A 21,489-nucleotide genomic window follows, 5' to 3' on the forward strand; every position below is an offset into this window, starting at 1 on the left:
TGCGAGAGGGGAGCTGGGAACAGCCACGAGGAGCTTCAGCCACCTCCTCCAGCCTCCGCTGCGAACCTGAGCCGGGAGGAGCCTCTTGGGCTGCCCAGCTCCGCAGCAGTGAGTCCCTCCCTGGCACTGGCCCAGGCCTGGTGCTCGATGCCTGCTCTCCTCAGGAGAGGAAACGTGGCTGCTGCACACACACCCAGCAGGCAGAGGTGTGAGGCACTGGCAGGGTGTGGGGCACAGGCAGGGTGTGAGGCACGGGCAGAGTGGGGGGCACGGGCAGAGTGTGAGGCACGGGCAGAGTGGGGGGCACGGGCAGAGTGTGAGGCACGGGCAGAGTGGGGGGCACGGGCAGAGTGTGAGGCACGGGCAGAGTGGGGGGCACGGGCAGAGTGTGAGGCACGGGCAGAGTGGGGGGCACGGGCAGAGTGTGAGGCACGGGCAGAGTGGGGGGCACGGGCAGAGTGTGAGGCACGGGCAGAGTGGGGGGCACGGGCAGAGTGTGAGGCACGGGCAGAGTGGGGGGCACGGGCAGAGTGTGAGGCACGGGCAGAGTGGGGGGCACGGGCAGAGTGTGAGGCACGGGCAGAGTGGGGGGCACGGGCAGAGTGTGAGGCACGGGCAGAGTGGGGGGCACGGGCAGAGTGTGAGGCACGGGCAGAGTGGGGGGCACGGGCAGAGTGTGAGGCACGGGCAGAGTGGGGGGCACGGGCAGAGTGTGAGGCACGGGCAGAGTGGGGGGCACGGGCAGAGTGTGAGGCACGGGCAGAGTGGGGGGCACGGGCAGAGTGTGAGGCACGGGCAGAGTGGGGGGCACGGGCAGAGTGTGAGGCACGGGCAGAGTGGGGGGCACGGGCAGAGTGTGAGGCACGGGCAGAGTGGGGGGCACGGGCAGAGTGTGAGGCACGGGCAGAGTGGGGGGCACGGGCAGAGTGTGAGGCACGGGCAGAGTGGGGGGCACGGGCAGAGTGTGAGGCACGGGCAGAGTGGGGGGCACGGGCAGAGTGTGAGGCACGGGCAGAGTGGGGGGCACGGGCAGAGTGTGAGGCACGGGCAGAGTGGGGGGCACGGGCAGAGTGTGAGGCACGGGCAGAGTGGGGGGCACGGGCAGAGTGTGAGGCACGGGCAGAGTGGGGGGCACGGGCAGAGTGTGAGGCACGGGCAGAGTGGGGGGCACGGGCAGAGTGTGAGGCACGGGCAGAGTGGGGGGCACGGGCAGAGTGTGAGGCACGGGCAGAGTGGGGGGCACGGGCAGAGTGTGAGGCACGGGCAGAGTGGGGGGCACGGGCAGAGTGTGAGGCACGGGCAGAGTGGGGGGCACGGGCAGAGTGTGAGGCACGGGCAGAGTGGGGGGCACGGGCAGAGTGTGAGGCACGGGCAGAGTGGGGGGCACGGGCAGAGTGTGAGGCACGGGCAGAGTGGGGGGCACGGGCAGAGTGTGAGGCACGGGCAGAGTGGGGGGCACGGGCAGAGTGTGAGGCACGGGCAGAGTGGGGGGCACGGGCAGAGTGTGAGGCACGGGCAGAGTGGGGGGCACGGGCAGAGTGTGAGGCACGGGCAGAGTGGGGGGCACGGGCAGAGTGTGAGGCACGGGCAGAGTGGGGGGCACGGGCAGAGTGTGAGGCACGGGCAGAGTGGGGGGCACGGGCAGAGTGTGAGGCACGGGCAGAGTGGGGGGCACGGGCAGAGTGTGAGGCACGGGCAGAGTGGGGGGCACGGGCAGAGTGTGAGGCACGGGCAGAGTGGGGGGCACGGGCAGAGTGTGAGGCACGGGCAGAGTGGGGGGCACGGGCAGAGTGTGAGGCACGGGCAGAGTGGGGGGCACGGGCAGAGTGTGAGGCACGGGCAGGGTGTGGGGCACGGGCAGAGTGTGGGGCATGGGCAGAGTGTGAGGCACAGGCAGAGTGTGAGGCATGGGCAGGGTGTGAGGCATGGGCAGAGTGTGGGGCACGGGCAGAGTGTGAGGCATGGGCAGAGTGTGAGGCATGGGCAGGATTTTCCATCCCACAGTGCCCGCAAGGTCTCGCAGGCTTGCGCAGGTTCAACGTTTTGGAAAAAAACCCAGAAGATTGTCTAAACAAACGTAATCCTGGTAATGAACCCCGAGGCTGTGTCAGGGGGATGAGGTTCAGGTTTCTTCTATTACTGAGATCCTGTTCTGGAAATTACGGTGCTCACTGACACAAATCTCAACTCCGGTGGGAAGATTTGTGGCTTGAAATGTTTTTTGTGTGTGTTTGGGGAGGGAAGAGCAGAGTGGGCACCCATGGCTGATTTTTCCCCTCCGTTCCCCTCAATTTCGCACTGGTATTGAAGCCATCAGTGGAGAGAGGGTCTCCCAGGGTGGTCCTGAAGCTTCCCAGGCTTTCCTGAATGTCCCAACTCCTGGAGAAGAAGGGGTGCACAAGGTGTCACCCCATCCACCCTCCACCTTCCCTCCCTCCCCAGCACAAATGTCCCTCTGGAGGGGATTTGCCCTCCATGCTGCTGCAGCCAGGCTCTCTTTCTGTCACTGCTTTCAGTGGCTGGGTGGATAAACCCCAGCTCTGTTTTCTGTAAAGCTGTTGATACTAAAAGGAATAGCTGGGGCAGTGTGGGCGGCTGGTGAGAACAGGCTCACTCACCCAGGGCCGTATCTCGTTGCTTTTAGACTTGAAACCCAAATTTTGGGGCAGATCTGCTCACAAGGCGCTGTAAAGAAATGGGCTGGGGAGCAGCGGAGAGGGCAGAGGAGAGCTCCTGGAGTGCTGTGGGCTCTGTGCCCCCTGGGATCAGGTAAGGGTGGGAAAAGCAGCAGGAAGGAATCCAATTTGGTTTGGGGAAGATGAGATGGACTCACACATTGTGGCAAGGGGCTGGAAGGAGATGAGCTTTAAGGTCCCTTCCAGAAATATTCTGGGGTTCTGTGGTTTGGGAAACACAACCCAGGGGCAGCCAGGATATAAAATCTTGGATTGAGGTGCAGGTCTGGGACCTGTGGGAGGTGACGGCCACAGTTACTTGCAGGAGTCAGCTGCAGTGGGAGCAGAGTATGGAAACCTGTGGGGACCTGCGAGCTGCTGACTCCAGAGGAATTTGTGAAAGATTCACTGCAACATTTGAAATTTTTTAGTAGTTAGTAGAAAAATAACCCCTCTCTCCTCACCCCACCTGCCTTATTTTTAGCATCAAGCTTCCTGCTAAGGAAAAAAAAACAAAAAACCCTCTATATTTCTCGCTTTTGAGGTGATTTTGATCAAAAGTCTGGCTCTGCTCCAGGCAGATCATCGGTGTTTGCTGCTACCAAAGGGGTGAATCACGAAGATCTCTGTTCTTAGTCTGTCAACACGAGAAGTGTCTGCTGCTCTTGCAAGGATGGAGGTGAAGCCCCTTCCTCCAGTCGTGGTTTGCTGTGCTCCCCTGGTGTTGATCAACTCTGGACAGCCCCAGGAGGACAAAACGTCCTGTGGCTCGTGTGGATGAGCAGGAGGAAGGCGCATTGTGCAACGGCACTCGAGGAGCCCTCGGCTGGTTGCTGTTTCACTACTGCCCTTTGTTCTGTGATGATGAGGATTATTTACTATTTATTGCACTTATTTACCACTGGGAGTAGTTGTTTTTCCATGTCTGGGCTCTCAGGACTTGCAGAGCTGCTCTCAGTCTGCTGGCAGCCAGCTGCCACCTTCTGCCAGCCAGGGAGGCTTTGGCTTGGTTGCCTGTCTGCCCTGGGTCGGTTTGTACCCTGGGCATGGCTCCTTGGCAAGCTGGACACCTCAAAAAGGCAAAGATTCAGTGCAAAATCAGTCGATGGCTGTATTTTTCTAAGCATTAGGACCAGGCACATCAGGGGAATGTCAGGATTTCCTGGTGCGAGGCTTGGCATGAGCACGGCTAAATCGCTTAATGCTCAGAAAACGGTGGATTTATAAAAGATCCATTGGCTTGCTCAGACCTGGGGCTGCAGGGATCCTGCTGAGGGCTGGCTGTAAAGTGGAAGGTGCTGATGGAAATCTGGCTGTGAAAGCAAAAGAACGAGATGTGATTTTTGCTCAGAGTAAGGTTCTCTCCAGAAATTGCCCCATCGAGGTAAAACAGGCCCACAGGAATCCTGCTCTAGGCTTTTGCAGCGCCTTTTCCAGCCAGGAAAGGCAAAGCTGTTCCTCAGTGCTCTGAAAATGAGACCCAGCAGGTTGTGGAGAGGCTGTGTGAGATGTGCCAGTCACAGCAGCTGGGCTCAGCATTGCAAAAGAGTCAGGAAACCAAGTTTCAGCTCAGAAAAAAGTAAATCTGGTGCTACTGCCAGGAAAGGAACCTTGTAGTCCAGCTCTGGAGCAAAGGAGATGGTTTGGTTGCTTCAGGGTGTGATGAAATGGTGGAGAGACCCTGCCAAGAGGCCAAAGGCAACAGGTCACAAGGCAGAAGATGAGAACTGGCTGTGTCAAACCTCTGAATCGCCACCCCTAAGCAACACCCTGAGGTGTTCTCCCTGCACTGTGGGCTGGAATCTCCATCTCCTCTTCCACTGGAAAGCCCAGAGAAGTGCTCTGATTTCAGCACCTGGAGGGTGCAGGGAATCTGGCAGGGATGGGAAGCAGTTCCATCCCTTCCTTCCCCTGCATCGCCACCCAACAGCCCCGGGAGCGTCAGTGCCTGTGTCCCACGCTCTGTCACAGGTCAATGCACCGCTGGCTGGGCTGGCACCAGAAATGCCACAGGGTTGGTGCATCTCTGTGCCCTCACGTTGTCATTGCTGCTTCGTGGACTTTTGATACTTAAAGGAGGCTTTTAAGGAAGGTGGGGATGAACAGCTCAGAAGAGCTCGTTGTGAGACGACAGGGGATAATGGTTTTAATTCGAGTAGATTTAGACTAGATATAGGGGAGGAGCTTTTTAAAACGAAGGTGGTAAAACGCTGAAATAGTCTGCTGAAAGAGGTGGTGGCTGCCCTATCCCTGGAAATATTCAGGGCCAGGCTGGACGGGGCTTGAGCACCCTGGGATGGAGGAGGATGTCCCTGCCCACGGCACGAGGTGGGAACAGGATGATCATTAAGGTCGCTTCCAACCCAGACCATTCTGTGCTCATGAGCGTCCCTGGGGTTCGATTTGTGGTCTGAGCCCTCCCCAGAGCCCCAGGCTGTGTCAGGAGCCGTGCTGCTCCCCCAGCCCGCCCGGGCTCTGCTGCTCTCAGGGGAACCAGCCCTGAGTCATTGTGAAACCTCCAGCTCCGGGCTGCCCGGGCTCGCCGGGGGCTCGGCTGCGGCAGGGCCCGGCCCCGTGCGAGCGGAGCTTCGGTGAAACCGGGCACCTTGCTGAGAACCCGCTGTGAACCGGCCCCGCGGTCCCACACAGCCCCTGCTCCGTGCGCCAGCCAGCCTCGAGGATTGTGTGGCTTTGCTTGCCTTGTAACCAGCACTTATCGGTTCTCTTTCTGCTCCGAACAGGGTCTGGGAGCAGCAGGGATGGGGCAAGGCTTCCGCCAGGTTGGTGTGTCAGGGTTGGATCCCTTCCCTGCCTCAGATGCATCCTGCTGGGATGCATCCCCGCTAACCGTGGGTAACCCGGGGCTTTTTGGTGATGGGGAACTTGGGGTGCAGTTCCTGGGGAGCTCTGGGTGCAGTCCCAGCGCTGCCCAGCTCCGGCTTCCCCTCGCCATCCCCCTGGAACAGGAGGTGGGTGACTCCAAAGCTCCCGGCTGGGATACGGGGTCCGAGAGCGGCTGGCCCTGGGAGATGGAGATGAGCACCAGTGTGGCTGTGGCATCTTCAGCAATCCCCGGCTCTGGTAATTACTCAGTCTCTCACCGCCTGAGGTAAGGAATTGGCAGCTCTGCAATTCCCCACTCCCCTCGGTGATTTACGTTCCCAGCTAGGGCTCGCAGCCCTGCTTTTGCTGCTCCCCCTGGCCTCTTTCATGACAAAAGCCCCAATTTCAGTCACGTGCTGCCAAAATCTAGGACACAGAGAGGCAGGAGCTGCGTGGGCCTGAGTGGTGCAGCCAGTTCGAGTTAAATAACAAGTGTTAACTACAGCCACAACAAAATGAGGAAAGTTCTGAAAGCTTCAATAATTCAAAAGAAGTTATAGCAGACTTTGCTTGTTTTGATTTTGCCTCTTTTGTGCTCAAGGTCCCTCCTATCACCTCAAGACTTGTCCCTGGTCTTCGTGGCACCCTGGGAGGCTGAAGGGTTGTGACAAGGTTTGGTACATGAGGGATGTCTGTCTGTCCTGCTGTGCTCTGGACACACTTCCACCCGGGTGTTCAGCTGGGATTTGCCCTCCTCGCGTTGGCCAACAGGAGATGACAAAGACGGTTCATTACTTTCCTGACCACAAGCACGGGCTGTCCAGCACCGGGACAGCTTTGAGGAAAGTTTCTAAAGAGACAAAAAGCAAAAGCAGAAGCAGCAGCTCCCCCAGGCAGCAGAAGGCTCTGAGGCAGCCCCAGGTCGAGATGCAGAATTTGGGCCGGTGGGAAGCTCAGCCCTGGGGCAGAGCAGGAGCAGCCGAGGTCAGGTCGGGGAGGTGTTTTGGGCTCTCAGGTCTGGGGCTGCTGATCAGGCAGCGCTCTCAGGGCGAGGATACCCAGCAAGGAAACCCAACTTCTGTGGGATAACAAAACCAGAAACCACCACCTTTGATCTCCGCCACGGCTTTGTGCTGTTACTGTAACACCCAGACTGCCACTGAGATTGGCAGGAACTACATCAGCACTAAGCCCTGGGGGATGAGGAGCCGTGCCTTTTGGGGAGGCAGGAGAAGCAAAAGGCTGGGTTTTACTGGTTTTTTTCCCCCAAACACTGATATTTTTGGCTTAGTTGATGCTGAGATCTAAGGGATCTGCAGAGCTGCTGCCTGCACCCAATATCAGACAGGGTGCAGCCTGGAGAGACACTGGGTGATTCTGGTGCCAGCGTTCTGGATGGAATTAGGTCACCTGGATGAATTGCCCTGAGTCTCCCAGCTCTTCAAGCTGCCATTTGGGGTTTTCTCTGCTGTTTCTTTAAGCAATGTGTTCTGGCACTGCTGTGGACAGGGCTCCAGCAATGGGAAAACGCTGCTGGAGGACACGGTGTGGATGATTCAAGGTGCTGCTCCTCCCCTGGAAATGTCAGTTCTCCCCACGCATGCTGCCTTTGCTTTCCCAGATGGTTTCTTCTGGGATTTCCAGAACACCCCTCCTAAAACTTCTGGGATATGATGCACGTGTTTAGTCAGAGAGATCTTTGCGTGCTTTTGCCCACCAGAGCTGCACCGTGACAGCCCCGTGATTCCGGTGACAAATGCCACAGATGACTTTGCATGTGGCTTGCAAGGAATCTACCACAAAAGGTCCCCTGGCTGTGCCCTGTGCTGGGAGCCCTGCAGCAGCTCCCCATGGTCCTCGCAGCTTCCCAGCCCAGTGTCAGCGATGCCTTAAGAGGCCTCCTAGAAACAGAGACTAGACAGCAGTAAAGGTTAAAAGAGGTATTTATTTGAAAGGCCTTCAAAGGTACCCCCTGGGGACCCTGAAGCCACTCTCAAAAATGGACCCAAAATGGACCCCAGGTCACGAGTTCTTCACTCTTTTATAGGTTAGGTTCATTTGCTTAGCAGGGCTCATTCTCCAGTTAAAGCTTCATTTTTCCCCTCAGCTTACCCCCCTTTGCAGCTCTTTGGTTTATACTTTTGGCCTAGGACAGTCTGGGTGTCGTTGGAAAGCAGGGCCGGAGAGGCTTTGTTATGTCTACCTAGCATGAGAGAGCAGAAATTAACAGGCTACAAGAAACTTCAGAGTCACACACCAAGCAGTGCAGAATTTGAAAAATATAAAGGTTAAAACCTAAGGCATCACCAGAGGGGCTCAGCTGCATTTCTCTGCTGTGCCACCTCCTGTCCCATCCCGATCATCCATCCCAGCCGGAGCGCTGGCTTGTTCTGCCTCCTTTTCCTTCTGAATCAAACAACTCCATCAGGTAACAGGAAACCTTCTCTCTCTGTGCTGCACGAGGATCCATCTGCCTCCTTCGTGTGGTTATTGAAGCAGACTGACTGAGCTTTACTGAGAAACTCTCCACAGCTGAGCTGATGTTGCCCTTTTCCTCGGCCCAGGGTCCTCGATCTCCTGCTGTGAGCTGGTGACAGGGGCTCTGAGAGCTGCTTCCTGCCTCTCTAGGGAAGAAAACTTATGGAAAAGGGATGGAAATAGGTGCAGAGGGGTCAGGGGAGCGTGTGCAGCAGACGTAGAGAGCAGTGCTTTGAGCTGTAAGTGCAGGTTTGGCTGAGAACATCAATGATCTCTTGGGGTAAAGGCAGCGATTCCACTGACCCACATCAGACTGGAGTCTGGGCAGAAGCAGACTTTGAAATTGTTGTATTGAGTGAAAAACTTTGTTCCTAATCCAGTGAGGAAGGAAACTCCGACTGCCATAAGCGCCTGGAGTCTGCTGGACCTGCAAGTGAAGGGCTGAGAGAGGCGAAAATGAAAGAGGCTCGAAAGTGAAATAGGAATGTGGCCCTGGCAGGTGCCTGGGCTGTCGGTGAGCCGGAATTTGGAGATGGTTTTGCTGGCTGAGTTCTGGGTTTAGGAAAAACAGAGCTGTAAATTCCCGCTCAGATTTGTCCGGGATGTGCCCATGGATCCACCTGCACAAGTACACAACCCCCAGCCTGCGCGAAACGAGCAGTTCTGGTGTTAATTTGTGTTAGTCTGGTTTTGAGCTGGTATCTACGATCTGATCGGGAATCAAGGTCTGGTCCTGCCCGAGAACAAACGCGGAGTTAAAAACATCCCGGCAGACAAAGGAAGGCAGCGGTGCTCTCTCCTGTAAATCAGGGGAAGCGAGGTGAAAGCCCTGGTGATTATCAGTGATATTTGGGCACGATTTAGAGCTCTAAATGCTGCTCTAAAAAGGACGCTGCCTGAAGCAGTTGCTAATTAGAGGCTGAAGAGCCTGGAGAGACCCGCGAATTACCCGGGGCTGGCGTTTCTCCGCTGTAAGAGATGAGTAACAGGTATTTTGTGAGAAATTTGCTTTTAAATGTGAGGACCTCAGGTTTTCTCACCTCCCTGGTCGTTAACACATGCAATTCCTCCCTGGTGGTCCTTCCCACCTGGATCTGTGCCCGCCGGGCTCTTTCCCAGCGCGGTGACACCGGGCACAGCATCCGCGCACTGGGGCTGATGTACAGCCCCGTTAACAGCTCGCAAGAACAGGACAGAGGCTTGATTCATCAGGAAGTCTTTATTAGCAAAAATAAAGGATTTCTTTTCATACAGATAAATAGGCGAAAGTTCACGCAGTGACAGAGGCCGTGGGACCCCCCAGGAGAGGAGCCGATGTTGCCCTTGGCTCCAGGGCTGTCCTCGCTTCTCCCGCAACATCGATGTCAAGGTGTTTGGGGGAAAAACAAGCGCAGAATTGGCTCAGTGGGAGCTTAATGTGCCCCGGGAAGAAGCTTAATTTAAGTTGTACAGGCTTTGGCTGCCCTTGAGCCCGCACTTTCAGCAGGCGGAGCGACCCACGGAGCAGCGTTGCTGCCCTGCTCCGGGATGCCGAGCTCCCGGGCGGGCGGGCCGCCTCCGTAATGTCCACAAAGAGTAAATGCGGTATAAAGAACCTCTCCTCAGCCGGGACTTGCACGGCAAACACCAAACTGGCAGTGTTTCATCGGGTGGGGGCCCTTTCACTCCTAAATGTTAGAAGTAAAAGCCTCTCTGGGGTTGTGGCCTTTTCCTCGGGCTCAGTGTCCTCCTGGGGCAGCGCAGCACGCCGGGGTGAGGAGGAAGCTGAGCCCTAAAATCAGCCACTTTTGGGGCACTGGAGCTGCTCCCACTGCTCGTGGGGATTAAAAATCCAATCCCAATATCGGCAGTGCTGGGAGCATGGATTTGAATGCAAATTACCCAAGCCACCTTAAAATGGTGGTTAACTAAAATATCCTCTAAGTTCTACGAGGAGATTAACAACAGTAAAACAGTGAGCAAAACCCAATCAGAGACTGGAAAATAGTAAGGTTAACTTTGGAAAGTGCAGAGTGGCCGACCCAGCAGCTCTGGAAGGCAGATGCTGAGCGATATTTAAGTCAAGTTCTATTAGAACCAAACATTTCATTCCTACTACTAATTTTTAAAATTTAGTCTGGACTAACCTACAGGCTGAAGTCTAAGGTGGAGTTAACCAAGCTGTTGCTGTGGCTTGTTCTCCTCCTAAACATAAAAGCACCTGATTGCATAAATAAACAGAGAGATAGGATAGGAGGAGAGGATCATTTGCTTAAAATTAAATTTTGTTGAACTGAGAGCTGGAATTGCTTCTAATCAGGAGTGGAATTGCACTCAGGATAAGCTCAGCTCATTGTCTGCCCTCCAGAATAATGCTGCTTTGGATGTTTTGAAGCTATGAATAAAATAGCACTATGATAAACAGTATTAAAATATCGAACAATAAATAGTAATTTACAAGCTCATCACTCCTTTCTTCAAAACACATTGTAAACATCAACACTGAGGTATTTGAAGTAATAAATAATAAATTCAATTATTAAAAAAATAACTTTTAAATACAAAATTAAGCTGGAAGTTATTAACCTGAACCCTGAGATAACTTCATTTGAGCTCTTGCAGCCTAAAGTGATTTTTGAACAAGTAGCAGGATTTGGTGTGGAAGATGCAGACCCAGGGGTGCTCTCAATTCCTTCTCTTCATCATCAAATATTTCTCGATGTAGTTGATGAAGATGTCAAACTCTCCCATGGCCTTGTAGATTCCGTTCTTGTTCATCTGCAGGGAAAGCCGGGTGTGTTTAGTGTGACTGTCACAGATATGGGATGTACAATGCCTGGACAAGTCCTCCTTCCACGGACACCTCCAGCTTCTCTGCCTGATCCCCTGGGAATTCCCACCCTTCAATCACTGCCCTCTGGATTCCTCTGCTGCAAGAATTTATGTGGTTAAAGACTTTTTGGGATTCTGTTCTCCACTCTCAGATCTCTGCCCTGCCGTGGCAGCAGGTTCCTCCCATCCCGGCCCAGCCCCTGAGCGTGGCCTTACCTTAGTGAAGGTCTCCTTGATGTGCTTCATGCTCCTGCTCCTGTCCTCGCAGGTGAAGAATCTGTGCTGCAAAGGGACACGAGCAGCGGCCTCAGCCCAGGGGTTCCTCCCCAGGGGTGTGGTGGTGGCTGTCCCCTCCTCCTGTCCCTTGTCACTGCTGCTCCCCACCTTCCCCTTCCCCTGTGGGGCCACGGGGGCAGCAATTCCAGCTGCTTTGCACCGGGCTCTGATGGAAGGAGCCGGAGTGACCCAAGCCTGGACCCTCAGGCCGTTCCCAGCCCTGTGTCCCTGTGTCTGGGACAGGGTTTGTCCCGGCTGACTGCACTGATGGACTCATGGCCGCAGCAGGTGTGATTTTGGGAGCCCCAGCATCGAGGTAAGGGTCAGACCTCCTCCTGCCCTCTCTTTGTCTCTTCAGCCGGGCTCTGACGTGCAGGGCTGGCTGCACGTGGTGCTCCTGCACCATCGTCATTTAACTGATGGTGAGCACAAACCCCATCTTCGAGGGCCCTGCCTGCCTGGATCCCTGCTCCTGCACCTGCCCTGCTCCTGGGGACCCTCTGCCCACCCTGCCCACCCCCGTGCTGCCGAGCCCCACTCACACAGCGCCTCATCATGGTCCTGAGGCTCAGCAGGAGGTTGCCCAGGTCGCCCATGCTCTGCTGGTGGTGCGTGCTGGTCTTCATTGCGCTGGGCAGCACCTCCTCCATGTAGAACCCCATCATCTCTGACACCGACTGGCAGCCGAGGCTCCCCCGGGGCGGCCGGAGGGGGGAGGCCGGGTGGGGGTGAGCGCCAGCCCCGCCGCAGCCACACGTGTCCCTGCAGGGTGGCACAGCCAGCCTGGCGTGACAGCAGCGCATGCCCCAGTTTCCAGCTGGCTTCCCCTCTTATGAAACACCGGGGAAGGATGGGGAAGGAGAAGGAACTCGCGAGGGAATGCGATTCTTACCTTGAATTCCTCCAGCAGGTCGGAGCTGAGCAGTTGGATGCTGAGGTCGTCATCTTTCGATTGCTGGGGGAGGATGGAGTTAAAAATGAGTTTTTCAGGCAGCCAGCCAATTCTTTCAATTTACCCTAACAAATGATCCTTCCCTTGTCTTCATTTAAGGTCTCCCTGCAGCAAAGGCAGAGGGCACCCAGCGCAGGAGCGTGCAGAGCACCGTGACACCAGGCACAGGAGTCACCAATTCTCTGGTCCTCATCCTTGAAGCACAAGGACTGTCAGGTCAGGACAGCAGGAAAATGCAATCACAACCTTTGGTGCCATTGATTTTGTTAACGTCAAACTGCTCCAGCTGAGCTGGAGCCGCTCGCTCGCCTCAGCTGCGCAGGGTGGTGTTGTGTGAGGTGCTGCTGTAGACACCAACGCTCCTCAGAGAGGAGTCAGAGCCGTGGCAGCCCCTGGGAGCCACCCCGACCTCTCTGCCAGGGCAGGAGGGTTTAATCCCCCTGGTTCTGTTACCCCTGTAAGCCTCCAGCTGATGGGGAAAGTGGGAGTTTGTTCCCGAGGCGCCTCCGTCGCACCAACTGCGGTGGGGTGGGCAGGCACCACCCAAAGCATCAAAGGCTTCAAAGCTGTCCTGAGAGGTTAAAAATATTCTTTCCCAACATTATCTGGGAGGTTCACAGCAAGCTCTACATCTGAAGTCTTGGCTGTGTTTGTTTGGTAACGAATACAAGCCATGACATCAGCTTGAGATTCAATCTGGAGAATTATCTTGTTTTATTGCTAAAACACACTGACATGGACTAAAACAGCAACAGAGCTGTGACCAGCCGCCTCTATCAGTACTGATGCCATGGCAGATGCTCTGAGTGCACCGAGTGCTGATTGCTCAGCAGCCCTGAGGCTCCTGTGATGCAGAGCAGCGACCTTGCACAGGCACCAAAGCAGGTGCTCAGTTACTGCTCTGCTCCTCCACTCATAAAATACCCGGTGCAGGCTTTTGTGGTTCTTTCAAAGAAAGAATCTGCAGCAAAAGGTTTCCCTTTTCACCTGGCACTGACTTCAGCAGGGCTGGACCTTGGTGCCCTAAAGAAAAGACAATTTCCTTCCTATTAATTCAGTGATTAACTTGGTTTGCAACATTTCTGGGGAAGCCTGGCTAGAAAGGTTTGCAAAGGTTCATTATGAAATCTCGAGTTCATTGTAATTAAAACTAGGAAGAAAAGCCTTGCAGATTTTCTCTCAGTGAGCAGTGAAACCGAGCTGCTCTTGCTCACCCGTAACGCAACGCAGCCAAATCATTTCTGCTGGGAGGAAGTTCTTCCCCCTCCTCCAGATCCCAGAACATTGCGAAAAAGGCAGAACGAGGAGAAAGCAGCAGGGTGATACTTACAAAATAATCCTTAATTTCCTCAAACTTGACCCTCAGCTCTCTGAGCTTGGCAGGCAGGAGGTCGGGGAAGTGGAGGCAGGAGGGCTGGGCGCGGGCAGGCGCCGTGCCCAGCAGCAGCAGGAGCAGGATGGGCACGGCTGTGCCCCTGGAGCAGGTCCTCATGCTGTGGGAAAGGGCTGCTTCCCTCTGCTGCAGCTCCCGGAGGGATTCCACAGGAGGGTATAAAGCAGATCTGCAGCTTTCACCTTGATGGAGCCCCTAATTTATACTCTCAAAACATCAGTCTATTTCCTCTCCCCATTTCCTGACGAGCAATATTGGGGTTTTAAGTCATTCATTAAGCCCAAATGTCACTTGGGTTCCCGTCAACTTGGGTTTCCTGTTCTTTGACCCCCCTTCTCTACTCACACCCCATCGATTTTTTGTGCTTAGACTCTGCATTTTTTTTTTACATTGCTTGTTTCTTGTAAATTTAGCTGTGGCTGAGGAGGAAAGCTGCAGAGACACGAAGAAGCCAAGGTGCTGTGTGAGGTTACTTCATTCTAACAGTTCCATTTTTTATTTTTAGATGAATGCTATATGGTTAGGGGAAAAAAAAAAGTGTTGTTGCTTTTAAATCTCAGTATCAAACCTGCAGAGAGCATCACTCAGCAGAACTGCTTTTCACGAACTGTACAAATTCTCTGTCTCTTCCTTTGGCATTCTAATCTGCAAATGCACATAATCATCTGAAATCTTCATTTTTAATTAATTTTAATTTTCTTCCATTAATGCATATTTCTGCTGAAGCCAGTGTGAATTTTCACTGCTCAGCAAGCTCAATTGGTGCTCCCAAAACTCAGCTGGAAGCTGACAGGATCAGGGGATCTCAGTGGAGGATTCCAGTCCTGCTCTGGTCCCTTGTGGATCCTCCAGGGGAGGAGCAGGGTTTGTGCCACTACTTTTATGCCTGGTGTTAAAGTGCATGAGCAGGTCATAAAAACTCATTTTCCAGGCTTTTAAATCCTATTTTGTTTCCTAGAAATGGACAGCAGCCCCATCCAAGCAGCTGTCTTAGCTGGGACTGATTGTCCCAGCTGTGATAAAAATTCTCCTTGTGGAGCCTCAGAGAATTCCTGTGACGTCTCCCCATTTTCCGCTTCCCTCTCTTTTCTCCTCTCTTTCCATATCTATTTTAGTCCACATCCCCTGCTTCCTTGGGATAAAGATTTCACTTATTTATTCAGGAATTTGGCATCGCAGAAAGTGAGAAGGGAGATAAATTCGACTTTTCTGAAATCACGGGGTTTTCTTTGAAATCCCTCATGCTATTTTAAAAGTGCTCGTTCTTCCCAGTAGGGAAGCCTTCCTCCATTAGGGAACAATCCCTTAAATTCTCATCTCCTTCATGGCACTGATCTTCTTTCAAGTTGAAGTTGTGAACCTCTGAGAGGGAATTTATCGCCAGAAAAATGCAAAGAATTGTTTGTTCCTGCACACTGAGAGTTTTTAATTTTATTTTTGGGGGCAGGAGAGAGGAATGGTTGGCATGCACACGTGTAAGAGCAAAGGGGATGAAACATCAGCAGCTGGAGTGTCTGAGGCAGGGAAAGTGTGGGATTTTGTGATTTGTTTTCCTTTTTTCTGTTGTGTTACCTCTTCCAGAGGCGATGGGGAAGCTGCTCCCGGGGAACCACTGCAGGGACATCACTGCAGCTGAATCATGGCCTGGGTCATGTTTTTGGTGGCCCTTTTTTCTTCCCCTCCTCTAACACAGCCATGGGGTTTTTTCCACCAGCAGAATCCATCTGAAAGGAGAAGGGCAGAAAGCTCAGACAGAATCAGTCTTAAACTCACTTCCCACAGCCAGGATCCCACCTTTCCTTGGGATCCCACACGGGGAGATGCTTTTGCTTCTTTTGCATTAACTTCAACCTGCCAGGGGTCAATAAATCTTCAGTGCCAAGACCTGGATGGCTGCTGAAGCTTCGTCAGGGCATGGAAGTTGATGCGTGAGGTTGGTTTGTGTGATCCTGGATCCTGTGATCCTCAAATCCTGGAGCTAATCCTGCTCCCTTCAGGGAAGGATGCAGCCCCAGGCACTCCCCTGCAGTGGAAGGGCCGCTCAGCCCCAGCTGTGGGTTTAGCTGCTGGTATTTTTACGGGATGCAAGGCAGAGGGGCTTTGGGAGCGTGCCCTGGCACCTGCAGGAGCTGGATCAGCTCCGCAGCTCCAGGAGCCTCCTTCCACCCTGCCCGGGGGCTGAGCGCTCCTTTCCACACTTCTCTCATTCCGAGCCACCCCGGGCTGTCCGTGAGGTCACGTCTGACATCCCGAGCGCGCCCAGCGCTCCGGCTCTTGTGCAATTCCCTCCTCCCCGTTTTGGAACCCCGGGCTGTGTTTTGGGTCTGGCAGCAGCGTCAGGCACCCGTGCCCGTTCCGCAGAGGAAACTCTGGCCTGCGCAGGGCGATTCTCTGCTGTGTTTACCTGCGTTTCCTCTGCCTCGTCAGAGATCTTGACGGGGCAGTTTCGCTCTGAGTCAGCCTTGCTGAGCGCTGTGGAAAGGCGGTGACTGCGCTACTACACCGGCGCTCATGAATGAAGAAAGCACCTTTGCCTGAAGAGTGTCCGGGCCGCGTGGGTGTATCTCTGAATCTTTAGGAAACAGCTTTCATCTTTGCCAAGAAGATCATTTCAGGAAGGAGAATGTGTTACTCAAAAGCCGTTCGTGCAGTTTTACCCCACCTCCCACAAACTTCTGAGAGCAGCGAGTTCACAAGAAACAACGGGGCAGCAAACGCTGCTTCTGCACCGAAACAGAGGCCTGGGGGCAAACACTTTCTCCCACAGCGTGCCATGAGGAAAGGATGGTCCTGGACATGGTCCTGGACATGGTCCTGGGCACGGCTTGGGGTCAGACATCCTCAGGGTCCCATCATTGGAGCAGGGTGGCACCGGGCCCTGATAATTGAAGGGGCTTTTCTTACCTTGGCAAGGTTTAATGTGAGAATTTTTAAACTTTTTTTGCCATCTTGGTCTCTGCCGTTGCTTTCGGACAGAGGAACATGGTGTATCACCATCCCTGGAGGGGTTTCACCATCCCTGGAGGGGCTTCACCATCCCTGGAGGTGTCCAAGGAATGACTGGACGTGGCCTTCAGGGCTCTGGTCTGGTGACAAGGTGGGGATCGGTCACAGGTTGGACTCGATGATCTCAGAGGTCCTTTCCAACCTCAGTCATCTGTGACTCTGTGATTTTCTGCACTGTCTATTCTAGACATAACTTGGAGGGTCCCCTACATTTCCAGGCTGTCACAGTGGTGTTCTCCTTTCTTTCCTGTTCAGAAATTCCCCATTTCTCATCCCTTCAGATCCGGATGATCTGCTGCCAGTGACGCTTGCGGGGGAAGTAGGGCCTTGGTGGCCTTTCCTTCACCCTGCGTTTGAAGCGATGGCATCTGCTCTCTCAGCAGCCCAGTGCTGATGACTAACAGTTCCTGGTGAAGCATCAAGTGCACTGCTTCATGTTTTTTTCAAGATTTTTTCCAGCTGGCAGGGCGTGACGTTGGACATTTCACATGTGGGAACCTGGTGGGACTCACAGCATGACTCACATCGACCTCAACAGGTAAATCCCAAATTGCTCTTTGGGAATTTAACCAATGTCACCAGTTTATCTTGTCCAGAAATAGGTTATTAATCATGAATCAATCATGGCTTTGATGTGATTTCTGATATGACACAGAGAGAGAATTACATAAGAAGTTCTTAGAAGGTCCAGAACTTCCACGTGTTCTAAATTAAGCTGGAACTCTCTGGAACCGGCACATGAAAGAATCAAGGGGTGGAGACTTTCTCCCCTCTGCAGATTCAGTTTTGGTGATGAACTTAATTGAGAAATATTTGCACTTTTTAATTGCCTGCATAAACCTCCCAGTATCTGCATTTCTGCTGCAGCCTAAGGCAGAGATTGAATAACATCCCTATTTACCATCCCCCCTGGAATTCCAGGGTGCCCTCTGCCAACCTAGAAGAGCCAGCTGTGCTTTATTCCCAATTTTCCATGAGTTTTGCCATTTTAAGCCCCTCTCTGAGGGGTGTGAGGAGTCGTGGGTGAGGTCAGTGATGCTGCCATCACCCACATGAGACTTTCCCCACTCCACAAAGCAAACAGAGGTGTTGTTACATTTTTATCTCTTTTATTTTGCCCTGAAATCAGCTGTTGACAGGAATTTTATGATGCTCACAGCACTGTCCTTAGAGAAACCAATGGGACCTTGGCACTGGAGTCTCAGCAGTGGGGACTGTGTGCTCCAAGTGAGGTTTACTCAGGTGAGTTTCTCCGCAGACAATTAAAAAGTGTAAAGGTGTGCAAAAAAAGCTCCCTGAATATATAATCCATTGCCCAAATATCACTTCCAGTGCCCTTTGGGGTTTTTTTTGAGCCTTCTACAGAAGCAATTTTGAGCAACTCCTGCCCTGAGCAGCTCATTGCATAAGTGCTGCTGTGAGGAGTTTCTTTTTTCTTGTTCTGGTATTACTTGGGGAGAAGATGGGTGGATCTTCTGGAGAATATTGACTTTGTCATGGTTTAGCACCAACACTCTGACCAATAACACAAACCCAGTGTATTTATTGTGCTGAGGGGTCACAAGACAGAAACTCCTTGTCAAGGTTTGAGAAATCAGATAAGACAAAGCCGCTGCTCGGAAGCTCCGTGTGACCCCAGGGTGAATTTCAGAGCCAGCTCCACTCACTTTCCACAGCAGCACGAGGCCCTGGAGCCAACACTGGCCTGGCAACTCACACCGTGGGGTTTCAGGGTGGTTTTTGTGCAGCGCTCACGCGGAGGGTTTGGAAATCCTGGGTTTTCTTTGCCAGCCCACAAACTGCGGCTCAGCGCTGGCCGGGGATGGGGATGGTGGCTCATCCTCGGAGCTCGAGGGATGCTGCAGCGTCCTCGGTGCTGCCAGGGGATTTTCCACGTGCTGCCACTGTATCTTTCTGCTCCAAAGGCTTTGCTGTGGTTTTTTGATCAAAACATGATCCACCAGACGAGCTTTTCAGAGGTTTCGGAGGCTTTTGGAAGTCTTCAGATCCCCCTTCTGTTCTCTCTTGTTTTTTTAGGGAGGGAACAGGTAATCCAGCCTCCTTCTCCTGACAGATATCTGCTTATGGAGACCCAAAGAAACTCATGGAATCATGGAGTGGTTTGAGTTGGAATGGACTGCAAAGGTCCTTTGTTTCCAACCCCCTGCCATGGGGGCTGAAATTGAGTTCTGAAAGCAGTGGAGTTCAACCACTGAAAAGCAATTCCTGAAATCCTGCTACTCCCCATGGGAACTGGGGTGTCAACTCCACTCCTGCTCAGCACTGCTCTCCTTGAGCCTCTTCACCAATTTCCCTGGGATTTATCTTTCTGTGGAAGTCTGAGGAAGATTTATTTCATTAACAGCATCAGGCATTTGTGTCTGTGTTTTGTTTTTGGTCTCCCCGTCGCTTTTGAGGACTGTAACTGAGAAGTGGAAGATGAAGTTGAATGGTGGAAAACCCCTCACTGAAAATGGTGTTTAAAAATAAGAAGATTAAAAAAAAAAAAAAGAAGAAGAAGAAACAATGATCTGAAGCAAACTTCCTCTGCTGTCGGGAAAGGAGGGATGGGCCCTTCATCCCCGTGCCTCGGGAGTGTCCGGCAGCGTCTGCGGAAAAGATAAAGTCAAATGAAGACTCAAAATCCTCGCAGTGCCCCTGGTTTATATTGATGGCTGAAAGGGGCTGTGCAGTGAGGAAGTGCTTGGCATTTTCCAGAGCCTTCAGTGCTCCCCGAGGTCAGGGGACAGAGGGCCGAGCTGGTGCTCCCCATCAGGCAGAGCTATCCAGGATAACTGGTAAGAGGATGAGCCTCTGGAAAAATTAACCCTGCTTCAGAGCATGATTTTACAAGAATTTACACCTAGAGGCAAACAAAAAGTGCCCAGTTCTCCTGGATTTTCCCCTTCCCACAGGATGTGTTATCAAATAAGGCAGGAATTGTTGGAGCCAAGTGGCTGTGATGTGCCAGCCTTCCCTGCTTGTCCCTTACTGCCCATCTCTCCTTACCCTGGGGCCAGAGCTGGAGCAGAACTCCCCAAGCTCACGTGCATCCATCCCGAAACCAGCCTTGGCTCGGTGAGGTTGTGAAATTGAGAGGGGCAATATTAACCCAAAACCGAAACCCGGCGCCGGGAGCCGGTTGCGTACAGAATCCACAGCGAATTTACTGAAACACAGCTTTCAGTTTTGGTGAAAGCTGAACCTGAGTGGCTATTGGAGTGATTCATTTGCTCCCTGGATCATTCAAAAACGGGGCTGATATCAGCCAGCTCTCAGTTTCTCCTTTATTAGGTGTCATTTATTGCCTGCAGTGTCAGCACATTTCACCCTCGGGGTAAACCCGGGTGCTGTGTGGGGCTGCCAGATCCATCAGCTGCTCCAGCCTCAGCCAAGCCTGGTTTTCCATCAAAAGCCACTTTTGGGAATATGATTTAAGGGTGGTTATGGGGGTGCTGTGGTTGATTGTTGGACTGGATGATCCTGAAGTCTCTTCCAGCCTGGGTGATTCTGCATTTCTGTGAAATGCCCTGCGTGACTTCTGCTGTCACAGCAGCTTTGAGCTCTCCGAAAATAAGGATGGGAGGAATATGAGAGCTGGGTGATGGGTATGGGGATCCCAGCAAACCCTGGCCCAGACAATTTAATTCTCTGGTTGTCCCTGAACTGGGCAGAGGTGAGTTGAGCCCTCATGGGCTGGTCCTTGGCATCACACAGAGCATGAACAGCCTGGGTTTGGGCACAGGGCACTTTGGGTGTGCTCACACAGAGACAGAGGTGGCAGCTGGAACCTGAGTGCTGGATAGTTGAAAAAAAAGCAGCTTTTTGTGCTGTATTATTTGACTCTAAAAGCCTGAAATATGCGTTTCCCTTTGGGGAAGATGCCATTTATGATAACCAAAATACAAGCTCACATTTTGCCAGAGCAGGGGAAACAATTATCTAACCTTCCACGTCCCCCACCCTGGTGACTAAATGAATTTTCTGCAGAACAGTTGTCGATTGTGATCCTCCACCACTCTCTTCCTCTTCCTCAGAGGTGAATCTTCGAGGTGGAAGGAAAAACAGAAAAGCACCTTTTTTTGGTTTTTTTTGCAATTTCTTTCCCCTCTCGGGGTGAAATCCTGTCCTAGCAGCAGCAGCAGCAGCAGCAGTAGTGCCATCGGTGAGTCACAGGGTGAGTGTCACAGCTGCTCCGGGCAGGAGGTGGCACAGGAGGTGGCATCGCTGGGACGTGCAGCCCTGCATGGCTGGGACGTGTCCCTGACCTGGCCAAAGACGTCCAGCCAGGACAGGGGGAGCCCAGGGTCACCCCCAGCACTGGGGTGATGCTCCCTGGGGGAGGTGGCACTGTCCCCTTCCTGCTGCACCTGGGGACAGCCTGGGCCGGGCTCTTGGTGTCTGACAACGGCAGGAAGAGCCCCAGAGGGACAACCACGGGCGGTGCCCTAAATCAGGAGGATTCAGGCATTGTCTTGGGGTGAGGGGCATTGTCTTGGGGTGAGGGACATATTCCAGGCTCTCCAAAAGTCCCTGAGGCCCCCAGAGCTGAGAAAGGAGCTGCTCTGCCCATCCTAAAGCTGCTGAGAGTCCTGGGCACCGTGAAGCTCTCGGGAAGAATCCTGGAAAGCAGCTGAATTTTGCTCCCTGGGCTTTGGATGCCTCTTGGAGCTTGGCTGAATAAAAAGCGCATTTCCCTGCGCCGAGCCATGCTCAGCCTGTTGCTTCCTACGAGGCAGCACCCAGTGTTTGATTTTCAGAATTATTCAAGTGGTTGTGGCTTGAAACGTGACTGAGGAGAGGGTACACGCTGTACCTCTCCAGCAGTAGCTCCTCACTGAGTTTTTTCTGACTCATTTGGCGAGTTTACTGAGAAAAACAGTTTTTTTTTACTTCTGTTAGCAGCACTGCAGGGTGGGTGGGTGAAGGCAGGGCTGGTGCTGGCCCTGGCCAGGCTTTCTGCCCATAACGAGCTGCACTAACTAAGGGAGAGAAGAGCAGTCTGATTTTCAGGGCTGGCATAGGGCGTTGCCATCACGGAGAGCAAACGTCGGTGCCGAGCTCACGGAAAGAGT

General features: G+C 53.4%; 2 protein-coding genes and 1 long non-coding RNA gene across 4 annotated transcripts in view; 2 read left to right on the forward strand and 1 right to left on the reverse strand.

Moving 5' to 3' along the window:
* The window catches only part of LOC108448384 (repetin-like), a 3,357-nt gene extending 1,013 nt beyond the window's left edge, over nt 1-2,344 (forward strand). Inside the window, 2 exon segments of the mRNA XM_017741094.1 lie at nt 165-1,985; nt 1,987-2,344. Coding sequence (XP_017596583.1) covers nt 165-1,985; nt 1,987-2,081 — 1,916 coding nt within the window. The 3' untranslated portion in view covers nt 2,082-2,344.
* Nucleotides 2,345-9,180: 6,836 nt separating this feature from the next.
* On the reverse strand, nt 9,181-13,565 carry IL10 (interleukin 10). The gene is made up of 6 exons (XM_017741167.1): nt 13,346-13,565; nt 11,956-12,018; nt 11,886-11,890; nt 11,606-11,753; nt 11,004-11,069; nt 9,181-10,733 (listed from the first exon to the last, which is right to left on the reverse strand). Exons 1-6 carry the CDS (start codon nt 13,505-13,507, stop codon nt 10,641-10,643), a joined length of 537 nt encoding a protein of 178 aa, XP_017596656.1. The 5' UTR covers nt 13,508-13,565; the 3' UTR covers nt 9,181-10,640.
* On the forward strand, nt 11,801-18,925 carry LOC108448403. 2 transcript variants are annotated; one of them, XR_001864289.1, is made up of 5 exons: nt 11,801-12,000; nt 12,115-12,231; nt 16,874-16,952; nt 17,544-17,656; nt 18,452-18,925. It is a non-coding gene; the product is annotated as an uncharacterized LOC108448403 (long non-coding RNA). The 2 variants fall into 2 exon arrangements; XR_001864288.1 differs by having other exon boundaries at nt 11,801-12,231.
* Nucleotides 18,926-21,489: the final 2,564 nt, after the last annotated feature.

This window comes from Corvus brachyrhynchos, unplaced genomic scaffold (genome assembly GCF_000691975.1).
Source record: "Corvus brachyrhynchos isolate BGI_N302 unplaced genomic scaffold, ASM69197v1 scaffold338, whole genome shotgun sequence".
Taxonomy (NCBI): Eukaryota; Metazoa; Chordata; class Aves; order Passeriformes; family Corvidae; genus Corvus; species Corvus brachyrhynchos.

Bases quoted from the DNA above. Each gene is read 5' to 3' on its own strand.
- IL10 (XM_017741167.1), bottom strand. From the start codon at position 13,507: ATGAGGACCTGCTCCAGGGGCACAGCCGTGCCCATCCTGCTCCTGCTG. The intron at 11,070-11,605 runs GTGAGTGGGGCT...GTCCCTTTGCAG, and splicing joins GGACCATGATGAGGCGCTGT to CACAGATTCTTCACCTGCGA. The intron at 10,734-11,003 runs GTAAGGCCACGC...CTTTCCCTGCAG, and splicing joins TCAAGGAGACCTTCACTAAG to ATGAACAAGAACGGAATCTA.